This window comes from Acanthopagrus latus, chromosome 21, assembly GCF_904848185.1.
Source record: "Acanthopagrus latus isolate v.2019 chromosome 21, fAcaLat1.1, whole genome shotgun sequence".
Classification (NCBI taxonomy): Eukaryota; Metazoa; Chordata; class Actinopteri; order Spariformes; family Sparidae; genus Acanthopagrus; species Acanthopagrus latus.
Window position 1 is genome coordinate 20337848 of NC_051059.1, and position 15818 is coordinate 20353665.

The 15818-nt window shown below is 40.4% G+C and overlaps 1 protein-coding gene across 6 annotated transcripts; it reads left to right on the forward strand.

Annotated features, from left to right (window-relative positions):
* The first annotated feature begins 7877 nt into the window (after positions 1-7877).
* Positions 7878-15068, forward strand: kif2c (kinesin family member 2C). 6 transcript variants are annotated; one of them, XM_037085306.1, is made up of 23 exons: positions 7878-7949; positions 8155-8238; positions 8336-8430; positions 8577-8678; positions 8901-8949; positions 9034-9078; positions 9664-9810; positions 10569-10682; positions 10978-11075; positions 11531-11626; positions 11722-11776; positions 11877-12039; positions 12200-12290; positions 12397-12460; positions 12686-12777; positions 12897-13039; positions 13294-13507; positions 13688-13798; positions 13909-13976; positions 14097-14175; positions 14260-14340; positions 14452-14545; positions 14714-15068. In XM_037085306.1, the coding sequence occupies exons 2-23, from the start codon at positions 8178-8180 to the stop codon at positions 14773-14775; spliced, it is 2124 nt and encodes a 707-aa protein (XP_036941201.1). In that variant the 5' UTR covers positions 7878-7949; positions 8155-8177; the 3' UTR covers positions 14776-15068. The 6 variants fall into 6 exon arrangements, with proteins under 6 accessions (XP_036941201.1, XP_036941200.1, XP_036941204.1 ...); XM_037085305.1 differs by having other exon boundaries at positions 7879-7949; positions 8152-8238; XM_037085309.1 differs by having other exon boundaries at positions 7879-7949; positions 8152-8238; positions 9034-9069.
* Positions 15069-15818: the final 750 nt, after the last annotated feature.

Sequence of the window (15818 nt, forward strand, 5' to 3'; positions counted from 1 at the left end):
GCAGAAGGTTTACTTCAATCTGTTTCCAATGGGAGTCAGCCTGTTTCAAGACGTTTGCAGACGGTAATGTCAGCATCTTGAAGGAAGACAGAAGAGGACCAATCGCTGCACTCGATTAAGGGGAAATGGCACACATGGGAGACATGATTTTGGGAGATGTTTATTTGTAAGAACACTTTTCGCAATTATCTCACTGCACGGGCAGATTTTTCACTTAAAGGGGCACTACGTAGTTTTGGGAGAAGGCGTTCAGAATTTTAATATTCACATTAATGAGGTTATGATATATATAAACAGAATACAGAAATATTTTGTTTTTCCATAACTGAATAAGCAAGCTGCTCCTAGAGGAAAATAAGGTCCCAAGAACACTGCTTGTAGATGGAAAGGTGGCAGGATCCGCCACATATAAACACAATAAAGCAGTAAGAAACAGTTTGTTAATCTAGTTTATTCAGTCAGGAAAACACAGATTTTAAAATTGCTTCACCAAAACTACACAATAGCCCTATATATAAAATAATAAGGCTTTTAGGATTCAACGGTAGACAGGATTGAATTCTATATGTTGGATATTTTTGGTGTGCGTCCCATCGCTGTGGTTTTTTAGAGAAGCCTGTAAAACTCTGGGTATAAATGTAGAGAACTGTGGGGTCCACATGTTGTAGCCTGCACTGCGCAAGCAAACGTACGATTTCTCTGGTGTGTCCCGTAAAACGGAGCAAAAAAAAAAAAAAAGAAACACTGGTGGGTTTTAAGGATTAATTTCAAAAGCATACTAACACATTTCTGCGCTATTCATGGTCTGTGGTTTCGACTGGTGTTCCCCTTGAAGAGTTTGTATGCAGGCCTGCAGTATCTCAACCTTTATGGTTCATAAAAAGAAACTTATTGGGTTCAGGAATAAAACTAATGGGATAATTTCACAGCTGTGGATGAAACTTAGTTTCAGATGCGTCTCACTCTGTCACTTAAGTTTCAGTAAGCTTCAAAGCTGAAAACCTCATTTTTTTTCTTTTCTTGATTCTTTCACGTTCTCCGCACTGTAGTGTCGACAGAAAACTGATGAGGGCCGACAGGGAAATTGTGAGTGACAGAGGGGCCCTGTGGACTAGTTACTGACCAAATGGTGAAACGGGGAAAACCAAGCGCTGCACCCTGCAACCGAACGTGTGTGTGTGTGTGACTGTTGGTGTAAAGCAAAAACACTCACCGAACTCAATACTGTAGCCCTCAATTAATGCACCTTAAATGTCTTCAAAGTCTTCTAAAAGTGCGCCTAGTTATTTACTATAAATGTCAGATTTTATCACGTTTAATGTAAAATTTGGTGTTGCGGATGTTGCAGTTGGTTATGGAAGTTTTTGTCAGTCATGCACATATCACTCAAGCATGAAAACAAATAGCTCTTACTAGATTTTTATCTATTCTTTATTTCATATGGTGACTAAAGCTCTCACACTGGATATAGACAGTGCTGGATGCTAGATGTATTACTTTCACAGTGTCCTTTTGACATCTGCAAGATGCGCTGACCAACAGGGGGCAGTTTGCAACAACTGGGAAGAGATTTTAGTCGAAATTTCAAAAGTGAATTATACATTAGTTACAAGTGGACGTGCAGGTTTGAAGCACGTGAATATCCACAAATACGCACGTGAGAGATTGAAATCCACCACTGAGTCATTTTGTAATTAGCGTCAGAATTCAGGGTTAAGATTCATTTAGCGCACAACACGTTTGCCTCTCTCCTCATGAGTGCGTGAGCCAACAATTCGACCTGTGATTCTTTAAACCTGAATCCGTATTCAGGCCGACCTCACCTGCACTGTGCTGCTGAGCGTGGTAACCAGCTCACTAACATCTCATGTAAGTGATTTGTAATTTATAGAGAGTCACCAGTAAATAACACAGTGTAGTAGTCTCCAAAGCAGAGAAGAGGTGCATGGACCTGAGGTGCATCATGCCTTATAGACTATTGATCTGATATGCATTATTTTAAGGATTTTATGTATTTCCACTTAATGTAAATCACTTGTTGTTATCATGCCCTATTGCAGAATCACACTTTTTTGGCATGTAAGCATGTTTGGGGGGCTTACTATTGCTGTAAAGGCATACGTATCGGGTATAGCACCAGCTATGTCTGGATTGTAATTGTTATTGTGATGTATTTGTTCAGACTCTGATGATAACCTAGAGTCGACACATGTTTGTCCCGTCGATAGCACACGTGCATGAAGAATAAATTGATGATATTATTTCATCTGAAGCTAGGCTTTCTTGTTTTTTTCTGCACCACTCAACATTCAGGAGGAGTTTTATTGGCTTTACTCTCAGCTGCCCCGCTGGAGATCACCTGTTGGGTCAGCCATCTGAGCCACGCAGCACCTCCTTCTTCCATTGTAAACTAATTTGTATCCGTTCCTTGCATGTACTCAAATAATTCTGTCGAGTCTTATGAACCCTCCACATTTTGTAATGAAACCGTGTTTTTTTGATTGGTTGCTATCAGCAGAGTTGTGTTATACTCCTGGAGAAGTGACCAAGCCATTCCCGTGGCATAACTGCAGCTGTGTGCCCCCCCCCCCCCCCACCACCACCACCACCACCACCACCCTCCCATCCACGACTACTCTTAACCGCAAAGAACAAATAAATAAACAAAATTACAGGAAACAAATAACACTTGCCAGCTGGGCAAACTGAGGTGGCCGTTTGGCACAGGCTCAGGTGTGCGTGGCTGTCAGAGCTCAGAGGTGAATAAACTGCTCACTGAATTATTTCACTGCTTGAAATGATGTATTTGAAGAGCGGCCTATATTGCAGCTTTTTCTTAAATGATGGGCCGGGAACCAAAATGGGTCACTGGCATGTTTCAGAGGATCCCCACATGCCAAGAATACTAATATGCTTTAATGAGTGAATGTTCCAGACTCGCTCTCTATTTGCTCAGTTTGGCTCCTTGGCTGGAGACCTTTTTTTTTTTTTTTTTTTTTTTAAATCCCTGCTGTAGCTGCGTTGTTGGACGCACACTAAGTTCAGTTATGAAGCAATAAATCACACCAGACCATCAATTGGTTGACAATATATATAAAAGCACTCTTATTTTCTATTACTGGCTCTCGTGTCTTGTTGGTGCTGGGTTTTTTTTCCCCCTCAAGTCCAGAGTTTTGTTCTCTCTGTTTGTAGCTATGTTGCTCTCTGCTGGCCACGTTGTATAATGCAACAGGCATCTTTACGTGACAGAGATCTGAGATTCCTTTAAAAAAGATGAAAAGCATTTTTTTTTTTTTTAAAAAAGGGGGGGTAATTTTATGGAAACAGTTGGTTCACTAGATTATTTGTGTTCTTACAGTCTTCCCATAACCTTAGGAGTCTGTATTTTGGCTTCACAGTGAGACGTGGCTGTCAAAAATCAAGTTTACTCTGCAATCAAGGGTTTTCTCCCTGAGCCAAAATGTCTGAATCTTGCCCAAATGCAACATGCTAATATATGTTTGTCATAGAATTACGTAATGTATTTATTTACTCTGACTAAATAAAGAGACAGGAGGGTAGGAGAACCAGTAGACCAACACTCTTCTTTTCTTCTTCTTTGCTCCCCTATACGCGTCGGCCGTCCTTCCTGGGTGGTTTTGTTAAGTGTGTTCAGCTCACGTACTGTATGCATGTGTGTTTATATAGTCTGTATAGGGGGAACAGAGCTCATGGTCTCTGCCAATTTTCTTTACACTGAGAAAATATGCTTTTAGACGGCTGGGGGAAAAAAAAAAAGCGGAGGGGGGAGCAGTTAAACAGACTCAGGGCCAACAGATACAAGACCCCTTCTTCCTCAAATCAACCACCAGCACGACCAAACCCTCCAGTTGTGCTGCTGCTTTTCCATGACTGCAGTCTCCACACAGCGTTGCGCTGTGGTGAGTGAGGAGACTGCCTTCGTAAAGAGAGCTTCCACCGCCCTTAAGCGTATTCCTGTGAAATATCGAAACCTTATCAGCACGAGCAAAATGGAGTGTGTAACAGGGTTCGGTCCCAAAGGGAGGATCAGCCAGTATATTCTCATCTGCTGCATAGATCAAATGAAAAAAGGATAAGTCTAATTTATGAGAGGCCGAGTAAGATAACAAACTCCTCTGGACACGAACGAACGCAAATCTTAGCAAAACAAAAGCCTTCGTGATAAGACACAGACCACCGGAACGCTCAGATAGACGGACACGTGGAAGCACTTTAACGACAAACTCCAACCAATAAAGTAACGTGATTCATTATATACAGTCAGAGACATCCGCTGATGATTAATCTCCTTCTTTGTGGTCTCTAATTAGAGTTTCACTCCCAGATTCCATGTGATATAATGTCAGATAAATATGAGAAAGGGGAAATAATGGGGAAGGATATGTGACACTGATGATAGAATGTATCTGAGTGCATTTACTGAACACTGTGTTTCAGTATTTTAAGATACTTGGACTTTAATTGAAAAATTTCCACTTTCTGCTACTTTACACTTCCACTCCGCTTAACCTTGTAATTATAACATTAGCACTCAGTCCTCATGGGTCGGACCAAACTCATCTTCAGACTCAGCTTTTACTTGGATCTCGACTACACACCTGTAAAGTTTCATGACTGAAGGGCTACTATTACAGTTCCTGTGTACAAAAGGTGTCCCCAGGACCACATTTTGCCATGATGACACACATGGTGAAAAACTCAGGATGATGTCAGAGGCAGGGGCGAAAAAAATTAAAGGGGCACCAGAGTTTCCTAAACACGGAGGCACCTAATGACATTTTGATGAATCACCATCAGTAATGTGGATATGATGGGTGGGTAAAGGCAGGTGTTGGCAGCCTTTACTAATGCCATATCATGACAAGATGACATATCTCAAATCACAATAAAGATGTAAAATCCACATATTGCCCATTGAGCAAACCTTTTCTGCAGATGGATACAGGCACAAATCACTCCCTCATAATATAGCTGAGAGGTAATAATGAGGTCTACTGAGCTCAAGTGGCCACACGGCGTCATTTTAGATAATTAATATGTAGGAAAACACACATGGACAGGACCAAGTATAGACACAGACGATAAACCAGTTTTTTAAAAAGCAGCAGACAGAAGTTTAAACACTTGTTTGGCCTACTCCATCCACTCAAGGCCACTGAGGAAGTGTTTAGCCCGTGAGAATGGATAGACCGACTGACTGGAAGGGAGGAAAAAGGGGGGAGGAGCGCTCGGAGCAGAGAGCATTGACGGGGAGAGGAGGGTTTGAGGACGAGCGGAGAGGAGGGTGTAGGAGTCCGGGGGATGTGAGGAAGAGAAGGAGGAGGGGAATACCACCCACTAAGCCAGTTGTGGAGAGGTTCTGGGGGTTGGGCTGCTCACAGGAAACAGTTGTGGCTCCATCCCAGGCCTCACACCGAGCAGCTCTGGGCCACCCAGTCACCGACAGACAGACCTACCAAATGGCCTGGCTGGGCCAAACCGACAGGGATTTGTTTATTTTTCATCCTTTGGCGGTGGGGGGAAAATTGTTCAGCACAAGCTGTTTATTAGACCTTTGATTTGTCATGTGTCAGCGTTCGCTTGCGGGGAATGTGTATACATAAGTCCAGCTTGTGTATAGTTAGGAGGTTTGGAGGCTGAGAGGGTGTGGGCACAGAGGAGCAGGGAGGCTTTGGGGGGGGTGGAAGCCTCCCACGCTGAAGGCAAGGCTGAACTGCATTATGGGTCATTCTCCAGCTGTCCCTGATTGTTGATGTCACGGGGGACTGAGCTGTTGTGCCTGGTTTGCAATGGGTGCGGGGGAAAGAGGGGGCATGTGGACAAACACAGGATTCCTGCGGTCACATGGATGAAATGCAGTAGGCTAAACGGAGCGGGGTTTAACAGAATTTGATGAGGAAACGGCGCTTTAGTTGGCAGTTACTGTGGAAGTGATCAAGTCATTGATTCACTGCAGTGTGGCTTTGTTATCAAGCTGCCAACCGATCTGGCTCTCTGTGACCTACAATCAGGGTTATTAAAAAACACATGGATATATTACCTTGATATATGTACACGGCATGAAAAATACCTCTCCAAATGTTTGCAGCAAATGATTCTTTCCATTGTTGATTAAGCTGTGGATTATCAATAAGTTGTCTATGTCGTCTATGGTCTGTGAAATGATGGTCAGTGTTTCCCAGAGTTCAAGGCGACATCCTCAAACGTCTTGTTTTGTCCACGACGAAAAAAGATTTGCTGTTGAGGATAAAGAAACATTTTAAAAGCAAATCGAGAAGAAATCAAACCAACTAATCAATCAAAATAATCATCAATTTAATATTTGACAACAAATCCATTACTGTTGATCAGAGCAGCTCTAAATGGCAGTCAGCAGTGACTTATTTCAATATAAAACACTTTCTTTTAGTCCTTATTCAGCACTTATAACTGAAGCAGCAGTGCAGTGAGAGGAGTCTCACAACGCTTCCGAAGTTTGATTTGACAGTGTTTCAGGAAACTTTTCTTCTTCATCAGTTTGCTACAGAACAGAAACCACAGAGGCTTTTCACGCGTCAACTTTCACCTCTTTTCTGCACACCAGCATTTCCCACTGGACTGACAGAACCAGGACAAAAATTTCCATTTTCTATTTTCTAATTTTAATTATCTGCAACATCATCAGTTAGTGACCGAAAACTGGAAGACGCAGTATAGTTTAGTATCATGACTCCAGGTAGCTGAATAATCATAACGAAGCTGTACACTGACGTTCTACTGTACTGCTCTGTCATTTAATCAGAAAAATAATAGTAAGCCTATTTCCATTCCTGCTACATCCATGGTTGACAGAGACACTCGAGGCTTGCTGTTTACAAGGGGAGGGGGGCAAACAACACCTTCACGAACAGTGTTATTTTTAGCACTGTGAAAACTGCCCTCAAAGGCACTTATTCTCATTATACTGTAACTGTATCTTTAATTGTTGGTGTTGTTTAAGTTGCCCATATGAAACATTCACCTGATTGGAAACAGTTATAACAGATTATATTTAAGAGTGAGGAATTCAGACTACAGGCATTATATTCAGAAAATTATTTCCCACAAGACATATTTATACAAGCTTAAACTCTAATGACATGTAAACATATACTATATACTGTCCTTAGTACTTCATGGCTGTTACTCCTGCATTCACTGTGAGGAAATTACAGATGGTTATTGGCAATCAAAGAGATCAGCACTTAGAAATATTATAATGTTGCAGGAAATGTATTTACTTGATATGATAGTAGCCTACAATCTCTTTCTTTCTGTCTTTCTTTCTTTCTTTCTTTCTTTCTTTCTTTCTTTCTTTCTTTCTTTCTTTCTTTCTTTCTTTCGTTTTTTTGCAGTTGGCTGTCATTACAATGGCCATCCCTGTAGTTGCTGTTGTTGTTGTTGTTGTTGTTGTTGTTGTTGTTGTTGTTGTTGTTGTTCTTCTTCTTCTTCTTCTTCTTCTTATTATTATTATTATTATCGTCATCATAATCATTATCACTATTGTTGTTATTGAGTACATTACAAGTACAAACAAGGCATGAATAATCATTGAAAACGTTTTGCCACATTTTAAGCAACATTAAGAAATAAAGGAATTAATTACATTAATCTTGAATAAAATAAGATAAAAGAAAAGAAAAGAAAAGAAATACATAAATACGTAAATACAATGGTCTAGTCGAAAAGTATTTACAAACATATGTATAAAAACCTTCCCAGTGAAAAAAGTATATATTTATGAATGAACATTAGGAAACGTCTGACAACCAGCTGACAGCACGGACGCTGCAGGAGTTAACCACCTCCGGTAGGTGGCAGCAGTGAGACACACAGGAAGTGAGCTGCCGTTAAAAGTGAGAGACGAAGAAGAAGTTCAAATCCTGGGCGGCGTTAAATTTCGCACGTAGGTAAGTTTGATTCTGTCGTTATTCGGTTAGAAAAGATAAACAAAGACATATAGAAGAACTGTGTGATTACATATCGATTATGTATTTGATAATTTATCGAGGAAAGGAGTGTGAAGTTTTGTAGCTGTGGCAGAAGACAGATAGCGGGAGTTAGCTTGTTATCAACAGGCTAACGTTACCTGAAATTCTGATTTCTCTCCAGCAGCACACTCACTGGGGAGTTAAAACATGGAGGGCAACCTGGCCGAACTTCTAATTGGATCCTCTGTACAAATCAGTCGAAGTGATGGTGAGCTCACATCGTTCCCCCCTTCTCCAAATAACGCTGTTTCGGCTACGTTAGTAAAGCCTGGCGTTGACTCGCCGTTTGTTTATATGATAACCAGGTCGAGTGCATTCGGCGAAGGTGAAATCCGTGGATGACTACAAGTCCACGGTTATGGTGGAGTGGTTTGAGAAGGATACCTGCCGAGGAAAAGAGGTAAGTCAGTCTTGTTATTTCAGCGATTATATGACCCGTCCAGCCATTTCATAAACCTCCATTATGATAGACTTCATGTATTTGTGAGGTGACTTTTAATTTAAGTTAACATGACTTTATTCGTCCTCTTGGGTGATTTATTTTAGGTTCAGCTGAGCGAGTTATGTATACTCAACCCAAAGCTTTTGGACCATATAAACTCTGCCACCAGCGAAGCTGCTGATCCACCCCCTCCTGCTCCAGACAAGGTAAGTGTTGTCCACATAACAAAGTACTGGAGCTGCTTCTTGTCAGTGTCACAAGGTTGGACCCAGTTTCTGGGAATTTGAACATTTATATAATCTTATCTGAGCTGCTTCTTTTTTTCTGTCTGTCCTACAACATAAAAATGTCCCATTTTCTCAATGAACAATTAAAGAACATAAAATGTGTGTGACCGTTTTGTTCTTCTACTTTTATCTCATCTGTAGAAGTATGAGGGTCGACTGCGCTCATCCAGGATTCCTGCCCCTGCCCCCTGTATGTCAACATATTGTACTATTTCATTTATACGTTGCCATGTCCTGTAGTTGTTCTCCTAACGGCTCGTTTTCCTTCCAAAAGCATCTGCTCCTGCAATCACCAATGCTGAAGAGTCAGGTCGGAAAGGCACGCATGCTCCTCCTCTCCTAAATAAATTATTTGCAATTTTTTAGAATCAGTCCTTTGGTGATTGGATGGTGTAAGTTGATAAAACTCACACCCCTCAGAGAACTGAATTCTAACCACTGGCGGCTGATTATGCATAATTAATCATCGGCATATGGAATACTTTGGGTTATTCTGGGCATGCAGCACTATCTGTTTTTGTCCATCAGCTCTAAACCTGGGTGGGAACAAGAGGAGAAAATGATCAGATGATGCAGAGCACTGCTTTTTTTCCTTTCAAAAAGTTAACTTATAGTAGCATTATTATTACTTTGTCAGTAACATTTTCATATGCAAATATTTATCTAATTAAATATTTAATCACCTGGTCCGTTTTAGCTCTGCTGTATCTAGTTTGATCTCTCATGGCTCACTTCTCTGTCACTCTGGGTGTCTGACAGCTCACTGTCTGGCAACTGTGATCACTTTTGATTTATAGCAGGCTTTGCATTACATTTAACCGCAACATGGTAATGGTTACATCGCAATGGTAGCAATATTTCACACTGACTGCAGCTGTCTGACTTTGATTTGTCTGACTTTTAGTCAGCCGGTCTCAGGCCAGGCAGACCTGTTTGTTCCAGGCTCCGGCTCCTGTTCCAGCACCGGTCCAGACCTCTCAGCCTTCTGGGGCAAGCCCCGAGACGATCCGCCCTGATCTCCCTTCTTCTTCTTCAGCCCTCACAAGCTCTGGTTGGTAGTGTTCCTATAAAACTATGTTTACATGTGCAAAATAGTATGGTTATTGCCCTTATTCTCGAAAAGACAATATTTCTTTCTTGCTAAGATGTTTACATGGATAATGAAAAGGAATATTAAACTAATATTGCTATTTACATCCAACTGTGCAAACTCTGGTAAATGAACACAGCGTCCTTTTTTCATTCCTTCAGCATCCTTCTTGAAAAGCTTGGCACAGCATTTGTGCATTTAAGAAAACCTGTTGATATCTAAGTCTTTTATAATGTTTAAAAGTAGGTGTGTTTCTACTTACATTTAGAATTGTGAGCTTTTCTTTTGTGCATGCCCTGTAGACGGTTGGCTAGGCAATGCACAGCCTACCGTAAACTAGCAAATGTCATAATTGGAAAATGTTACTTTTGGAATTAGGCCTAATTCCTAATCTCCAAACAAAACATGCTGTGTACATGACCCATATTAAAATTGCAATGGTGTCAGATTTGGAATGTAGCGAGATATTAGTGTGCATGTCAGCAGTCATTGGAAAAAGAGAAAAAAAAGATGGAAGTAACGTTTCTTCTGTTTAAACATTTGGATGCATTATGTTTTGCACAGTCACATTGGTAAAAGAATCACAACATATGAAACACACTGCATGCTTTAAAGTCATCTTTCAGGTATTTTATTTGAACAGCTAGCTGTCTTTGTTCAGTCATTTTTAAATATTTGTCATCTTTCTAAACCTCAGTCTGTTCTCCTGCCTCATCCAGCGCTTCTAAGTCAGCAGCGTAGAAAGAACGAAACCAAATCATCACTGGCGCTTCTACGCGAGGCAGTGAAGGAAAACGATGCACCTGAGAAAATGCCTCCACCGCCTGCAAGGGGTCAGTAAGATATTTCAGACTGACTTGAATCAAATGTATGCACCGATTTGCTATTCCTACAGAAAGTCTTTCACAAGTCCTTTTCTTTGGTCTTATTTAGCACAAAACAGAATTGTTAAATATGCATGTGTGTTTGGTATCACCTCCATGATGTGCTATGAGCACATACTCGTTTTGTGATTTGAATTTGTTGGACATCGCAACAATGACAATGATATGAGGCTCTGTTTAATGTTACTTGATTTTTACCTGCTGACAAACAAATCAAAGTATATATTATCTGCATGTACTTTAGGCAGAAGAAAGTCTGTGGCTCCCCAAGAGCTGAACAAAACCAACAAAAGGATGTCATGTGTTGGAAAGCCCCCAGACATGCAGACCAAGAGGGGGAAGGTGAGATTTTGCTCATTCAGCCATTTTTAGACATATAATTGTATCAGAGTTTGACAGTTTTCCTAACAAGCAGTTACTATGAGGTTCTATGTGTGTATGAACAGTTAACATGAAAATATGTATAAAAATAAACACAACTCACACAAACCTATCAAAATTAAACTAAACGTGGGTTATATATGAGCTCACCTTTACTGTATATAGAAACTCCAGCATACAAAGTAAAACATTCCTCTTACAAATCAAAAAGCTAAATTTCCTCTTTAATTTGTCTCACATGAAATGCATTTGGACCATCTCAGAGTAAAATAGTTCTTGGAATTGTTAATGACCCAGCATAGGCCGGGGGTTGTATTTATTTTTTTAATTGGAAAAGTTTGACTTGGTTGGACCCTTTTTAACAAGAGAATTTTATTTACATTTTTTATTTAAATTACTTTTGGTTTCCTTTTAAGTTTGGAGAACCTTCTCGACCAAACCAGAAGTTCTACGACATGATCCAAGACTTCAGAGAGACTTTGGAAGTAACCCCCTTATCAACTACTGACCACGTGAGTTTTGTACTTAGGACGATGTGCCTTGTATGAAGCTGTATGCTGCTGTGCCATTACAGCTCGTTCTTACAGCACATCTTGTGTTTCTATAGATTGCAGCTCGAAGAATTTGTGTGTGTGTTCGCAAGCGGCCCCTTAACAACAAAGGTATACTAGGAGTGACATCTCACATCCTGTGTGCAGTATCTTCTGATCATAAAATAAATAAATGACATTGTCAGAGATTTGACTTCCTTGTGTTTTCCAGAGATCACTAAAAAGGAGATAGATGTGGTGTCTATACCTGGAAATGGTGCCTTGCTGGTTCATGAGCCAAAGCAAAAGGTGGACCTTACCAAGTACCTGGACAACCAAGTCTTCCACTTTGATTACGCCTTTGATGAGACCTCCACAAACGACCTAGTCTACAAGTAATGGCTTCATTCATCCTTCTTATTTAGTAAAACAAAAAGTGGATTCGATGGAAGGTTTTCTAGATCAGCCTGGGTGTTTTGTAAGCTGTGACTGGTCAGTTTTCTCAGGATTTGTATTTGTCATACATCCTGTTAAATTACTTTTTTTTTTCTTTAGGTTCACAGCCAAACCTTTGGTGCAGTCCATTTTTGACGGTGCAATGGCAACATGTTTTGCCTATGGCCAGACGGGAAGTGGGAAGACTCATGTAAGAAGGCTTTGCTTGCTTTACAAGCTTGATCTGTCTTGACGCAGTATTTTCCATAAATTGAATTTATTCATTTTTGTGCTTGTTTGGTACATTTTCTCCCTAGACGATGGGAGGTGATTTCGCAGGGAGGCAGCAGAACAGCGCTAAAGGAATCTATGCCTTGGCAGGTAAGACCAAAAGCATTACCAGTGGCTCTCTGTACATCTCATAATGAAGGAAGTCGTTAAACAGGGTTTTCACATTAAGCTCACTAACAGGAATCACTCTATCGATCTGCATTATTTGTATTTGTTTACTTCACTCAAGAAGAGTCCTGTTGGATCTTTGCTGCTTCACCCTTTCAACTATAGAACTATTCAATTGGCCTTTAACATGAGTCTTTCCTTCTCCAGCTCAGGATGTTTTCAGCTACATCAACCACAGGAGATATGCTAACATGGATCTCTCTGCCTATGTCAGCTTCTTTGAGATTTACAATGGAAAAGTGAGATAAAAACCTCTCCTTCCATCTCCATGAACACATTCATTGAGAATATTTCACTGAAATGTCAGTGTAGTCAAGTGTTATCCTTAACATATTTGGAACATATTTTTGGATTTTAGGTGTACGACCTGCTGAACAAGAAGGCCAAGCTCCGGGTGTTGGAGGATGAAAGACAGCAGGTTCAGGTGGTGGGCCTGGAGGAGGTCTACGTGTCCGCAGCAGAGGAGGTCATCAAGATGATACAGATGGGCAGTGCATGCAGGTACTCGAGTGTTAAATGTTATTCATGGAATATGGTTAACCCTATGGATAAGATTGTGCTCAATTTGGATCATTATTTGAATGTTTTCTTACTTGTATAACATCAGAGCAGCACATTAATTAAATATGTTTACGGTTTCGCGTCAGTTATTCAAGTGCAACTTCTGGTTCAATAAAATAAAAGTAAAAAAAAGAATAACTACTTAAAACTCTGATCTCTGCGTTTCTGTCTCTTCTCTCTTCCTGTCAATCTAGAACATCTGGACAGACTTCTGCAAATGCCAATTCCTCCCGCTCTCATGCCATCCTCCAGATTGTCCTGCGACGCAACGACCGCACCTCCACACTGCACGGCAAATTTTCATTGGTCGATTTGGCTGGAAACGAGCGTGGCACAGACGTCAGCAGCAATGACCGCAGCACTTTGGTTGAGACTGCAGAGATCAACCGCAGCCTGCTGGCTCTCAAGGTAGACTGCAGTGGAGTTGAATAAGTAGCTGTGAGCTGCAAATAGAGAAGAGTCCATTTCCACTCCATTCCAATTTGTCAAATTTAGACCGAATCACTGGCAATTATGCATGCACAAAATCTAAAAGAATGTTAAAAGTCATACCTTACATGACTGTTTTTTCATTCTTGTGTCCTGTAGGAGTGCATTCGTTCACTGGGAAAGAACAGTGATCACATTCCTTTCAGGATGAGCACTTTGACCAAGGTCCTCAGAGATTCCTTCATTGGAGAAAAGTCCAAGACCTGCATGGTATGTTTTGGCTTTTAGTGCTTTATGGTCTGATTTCATTCAAAAGCAGATGCGGGCCAATCAAGCACACAAACAGTGGTGTGAGTCTTTGTCCTCGTCTCCTTCCACAGATTGCCATGGTCTCTCCGGGCATGGCTTCATGTGAATACACAATGAACACACTACGTTATGCTGACAGGTACAAAGTTAGCCAATGAAGTTTAACTTTATGGTGCTCCTGGATATTTTTTTGTGATTTAAATCCTATTTTGTTTGTAAAGAAACTTAAAACATAGAGTATTCCTCCTCTCTATGACAGAGTGAAGGAACTGAATGGCAATTCCACGTCCAGTGGAGCAGCCAAGCTACAAGAGCCTTTGGACAGCTCCACAGAGGAGGTGAGATTGATTGAGATCATAGTTTATGTTGATTTAGTGTATTTATAGTTGGCTTAATTTTGCTGTTTACTGTGTGTTTTATAGGAATCTGTTGTGGATGCCAGTGTGTATGATGCCATATCTCAAGTGACAGAGTTGGAGGAGAAAGTCTATGTAGAACTGAAGGTAGAGTTGGAGGACGTCTTCTCTTCTTTACAACATACAAGTAATAATGCCAAGTTTATTCATTTATTTTTTTGCTTTAGTCCTCAAACATTAATCCCTTTCGTCTCTCAGAGGGTAAATGACTTTGTCAAGGCGATGGAGCAAACCTCATACAACATCAAGGAGGAACTTCCCGACCTGGTGGATCATTCTCGGAAGATACTGGGTAAAATCCACAGCTTGATCTTGGTTTTCCGTTAGTTTAGCAAAATATTCCAGTCTAACATCAAATGTTGAATAAGCAAAACACCAACAACATTACATAAAAACACCAACATCTTGGATTTCCGTGTGCTTTACCTTTTGTTCATTAAGTGTCATCTGTCATCCACAGACATGGTGTTGGCTTTGCAGTCTGCTGTGGATCAGGAGAGTCTGGCGATGATGAAACACTAAGACGAACCCACAAACCCACTTACACACCATTTACAAAACCTTTTAAAGCAGTTCCCTTTTGATTTTATTGTATTATGGACTTAAATAAGGAACTTTAATTTAGACACTATCTCATTGAAAATATTGCAGGTCTTGTAAGAAACCATTTTGGGATCTCCTGGTGTATATTGTTTGATGCGGCACTTTTCGCTGTAGATGTTTTACCATGAATAAAGTTGGATGCTACTTTGGGAGCAGCAGCAGAAATTCTATCAAAAATAATAAAGTGTATTTTTCTTTTAGTCATAAACACATTTGGCTCTTTTGAGTGGCATTTCTTTTACCAGACATTTGACATGACATATAAGGGGATGTTTGCCATAACGTGATCGAAGGGATGCACAGTATTTACTTTTTAGACTCAAATAAAGCAAGAAGTGATCACAGTTTTGTCAGAGTGTATTAATATAAACTTTGTATGTAGTTTATGGATTTGCACCTACACCACACCTGAAAATATGATATGATATCCTCTGGCTTCACAACAGTTCGAAAAAGGAGCACTGATTACGAACGAGTTTCAATAATTTATACAGATTGCTTAAGATTCCAGCTCACAAGCATTTGAGAGGAATTAACTTGCAAGACAACTAAGCTTGTTTTATTTTCCCCATTTCAGTGTCTGCTTCATTTTTTAACAAAATATTAAAGAGAACCAACATAATGCACAAAGTTAGGTTCAGTAGTTAGTAACTAAAAGTAGTGTAATAAGTAATATATGTCTCTACACAGACAATAATATTGTAATATATCTTTTAGAAAAAATGAAGGGAACTAGTACTATGTAATATGTTGCCTTTTGAAAGTAACGTGCCCAACAATAGTTATTACCTCATTAAAATTGTAAACACGGTGTCGTTTTTAAAAATACTCACTATATAATGTACACGGTGTAGTACAGTTGAACCGCCACACCAGCAGGGGGCGGGGGCGGTCGGCGCCGGCTATGTGTGGAATCCAAGATTAGAGCGCGAGGAAGAGGAGGAACCAACCAGTAACCAACC

Bases quoted from the DNA above. Each gene is read 5' to 3' on its own strand.
- kif2c (XM_037085306.1), top strand. From the start codon at position 8,178: ATGGAGGGCAACCTGGCCGAACTTCTAATTGGATCCTCTGTACAAATC. The intron at 8,239-8,335 runs GTGAGCTCACAT...TATGATAACCAG, and splicing joins ACAAATCAGTCGAAGTGATG to GTCGAGTGCATTCGGCGAAG. The intron at 12,040-12,199 runs GTAATGGCTTCA...TTTTTTCTTTAG, and splicing joins ACAAACGACCTAGTCTACAA to GTTCACAGCCAAACCTTTGG.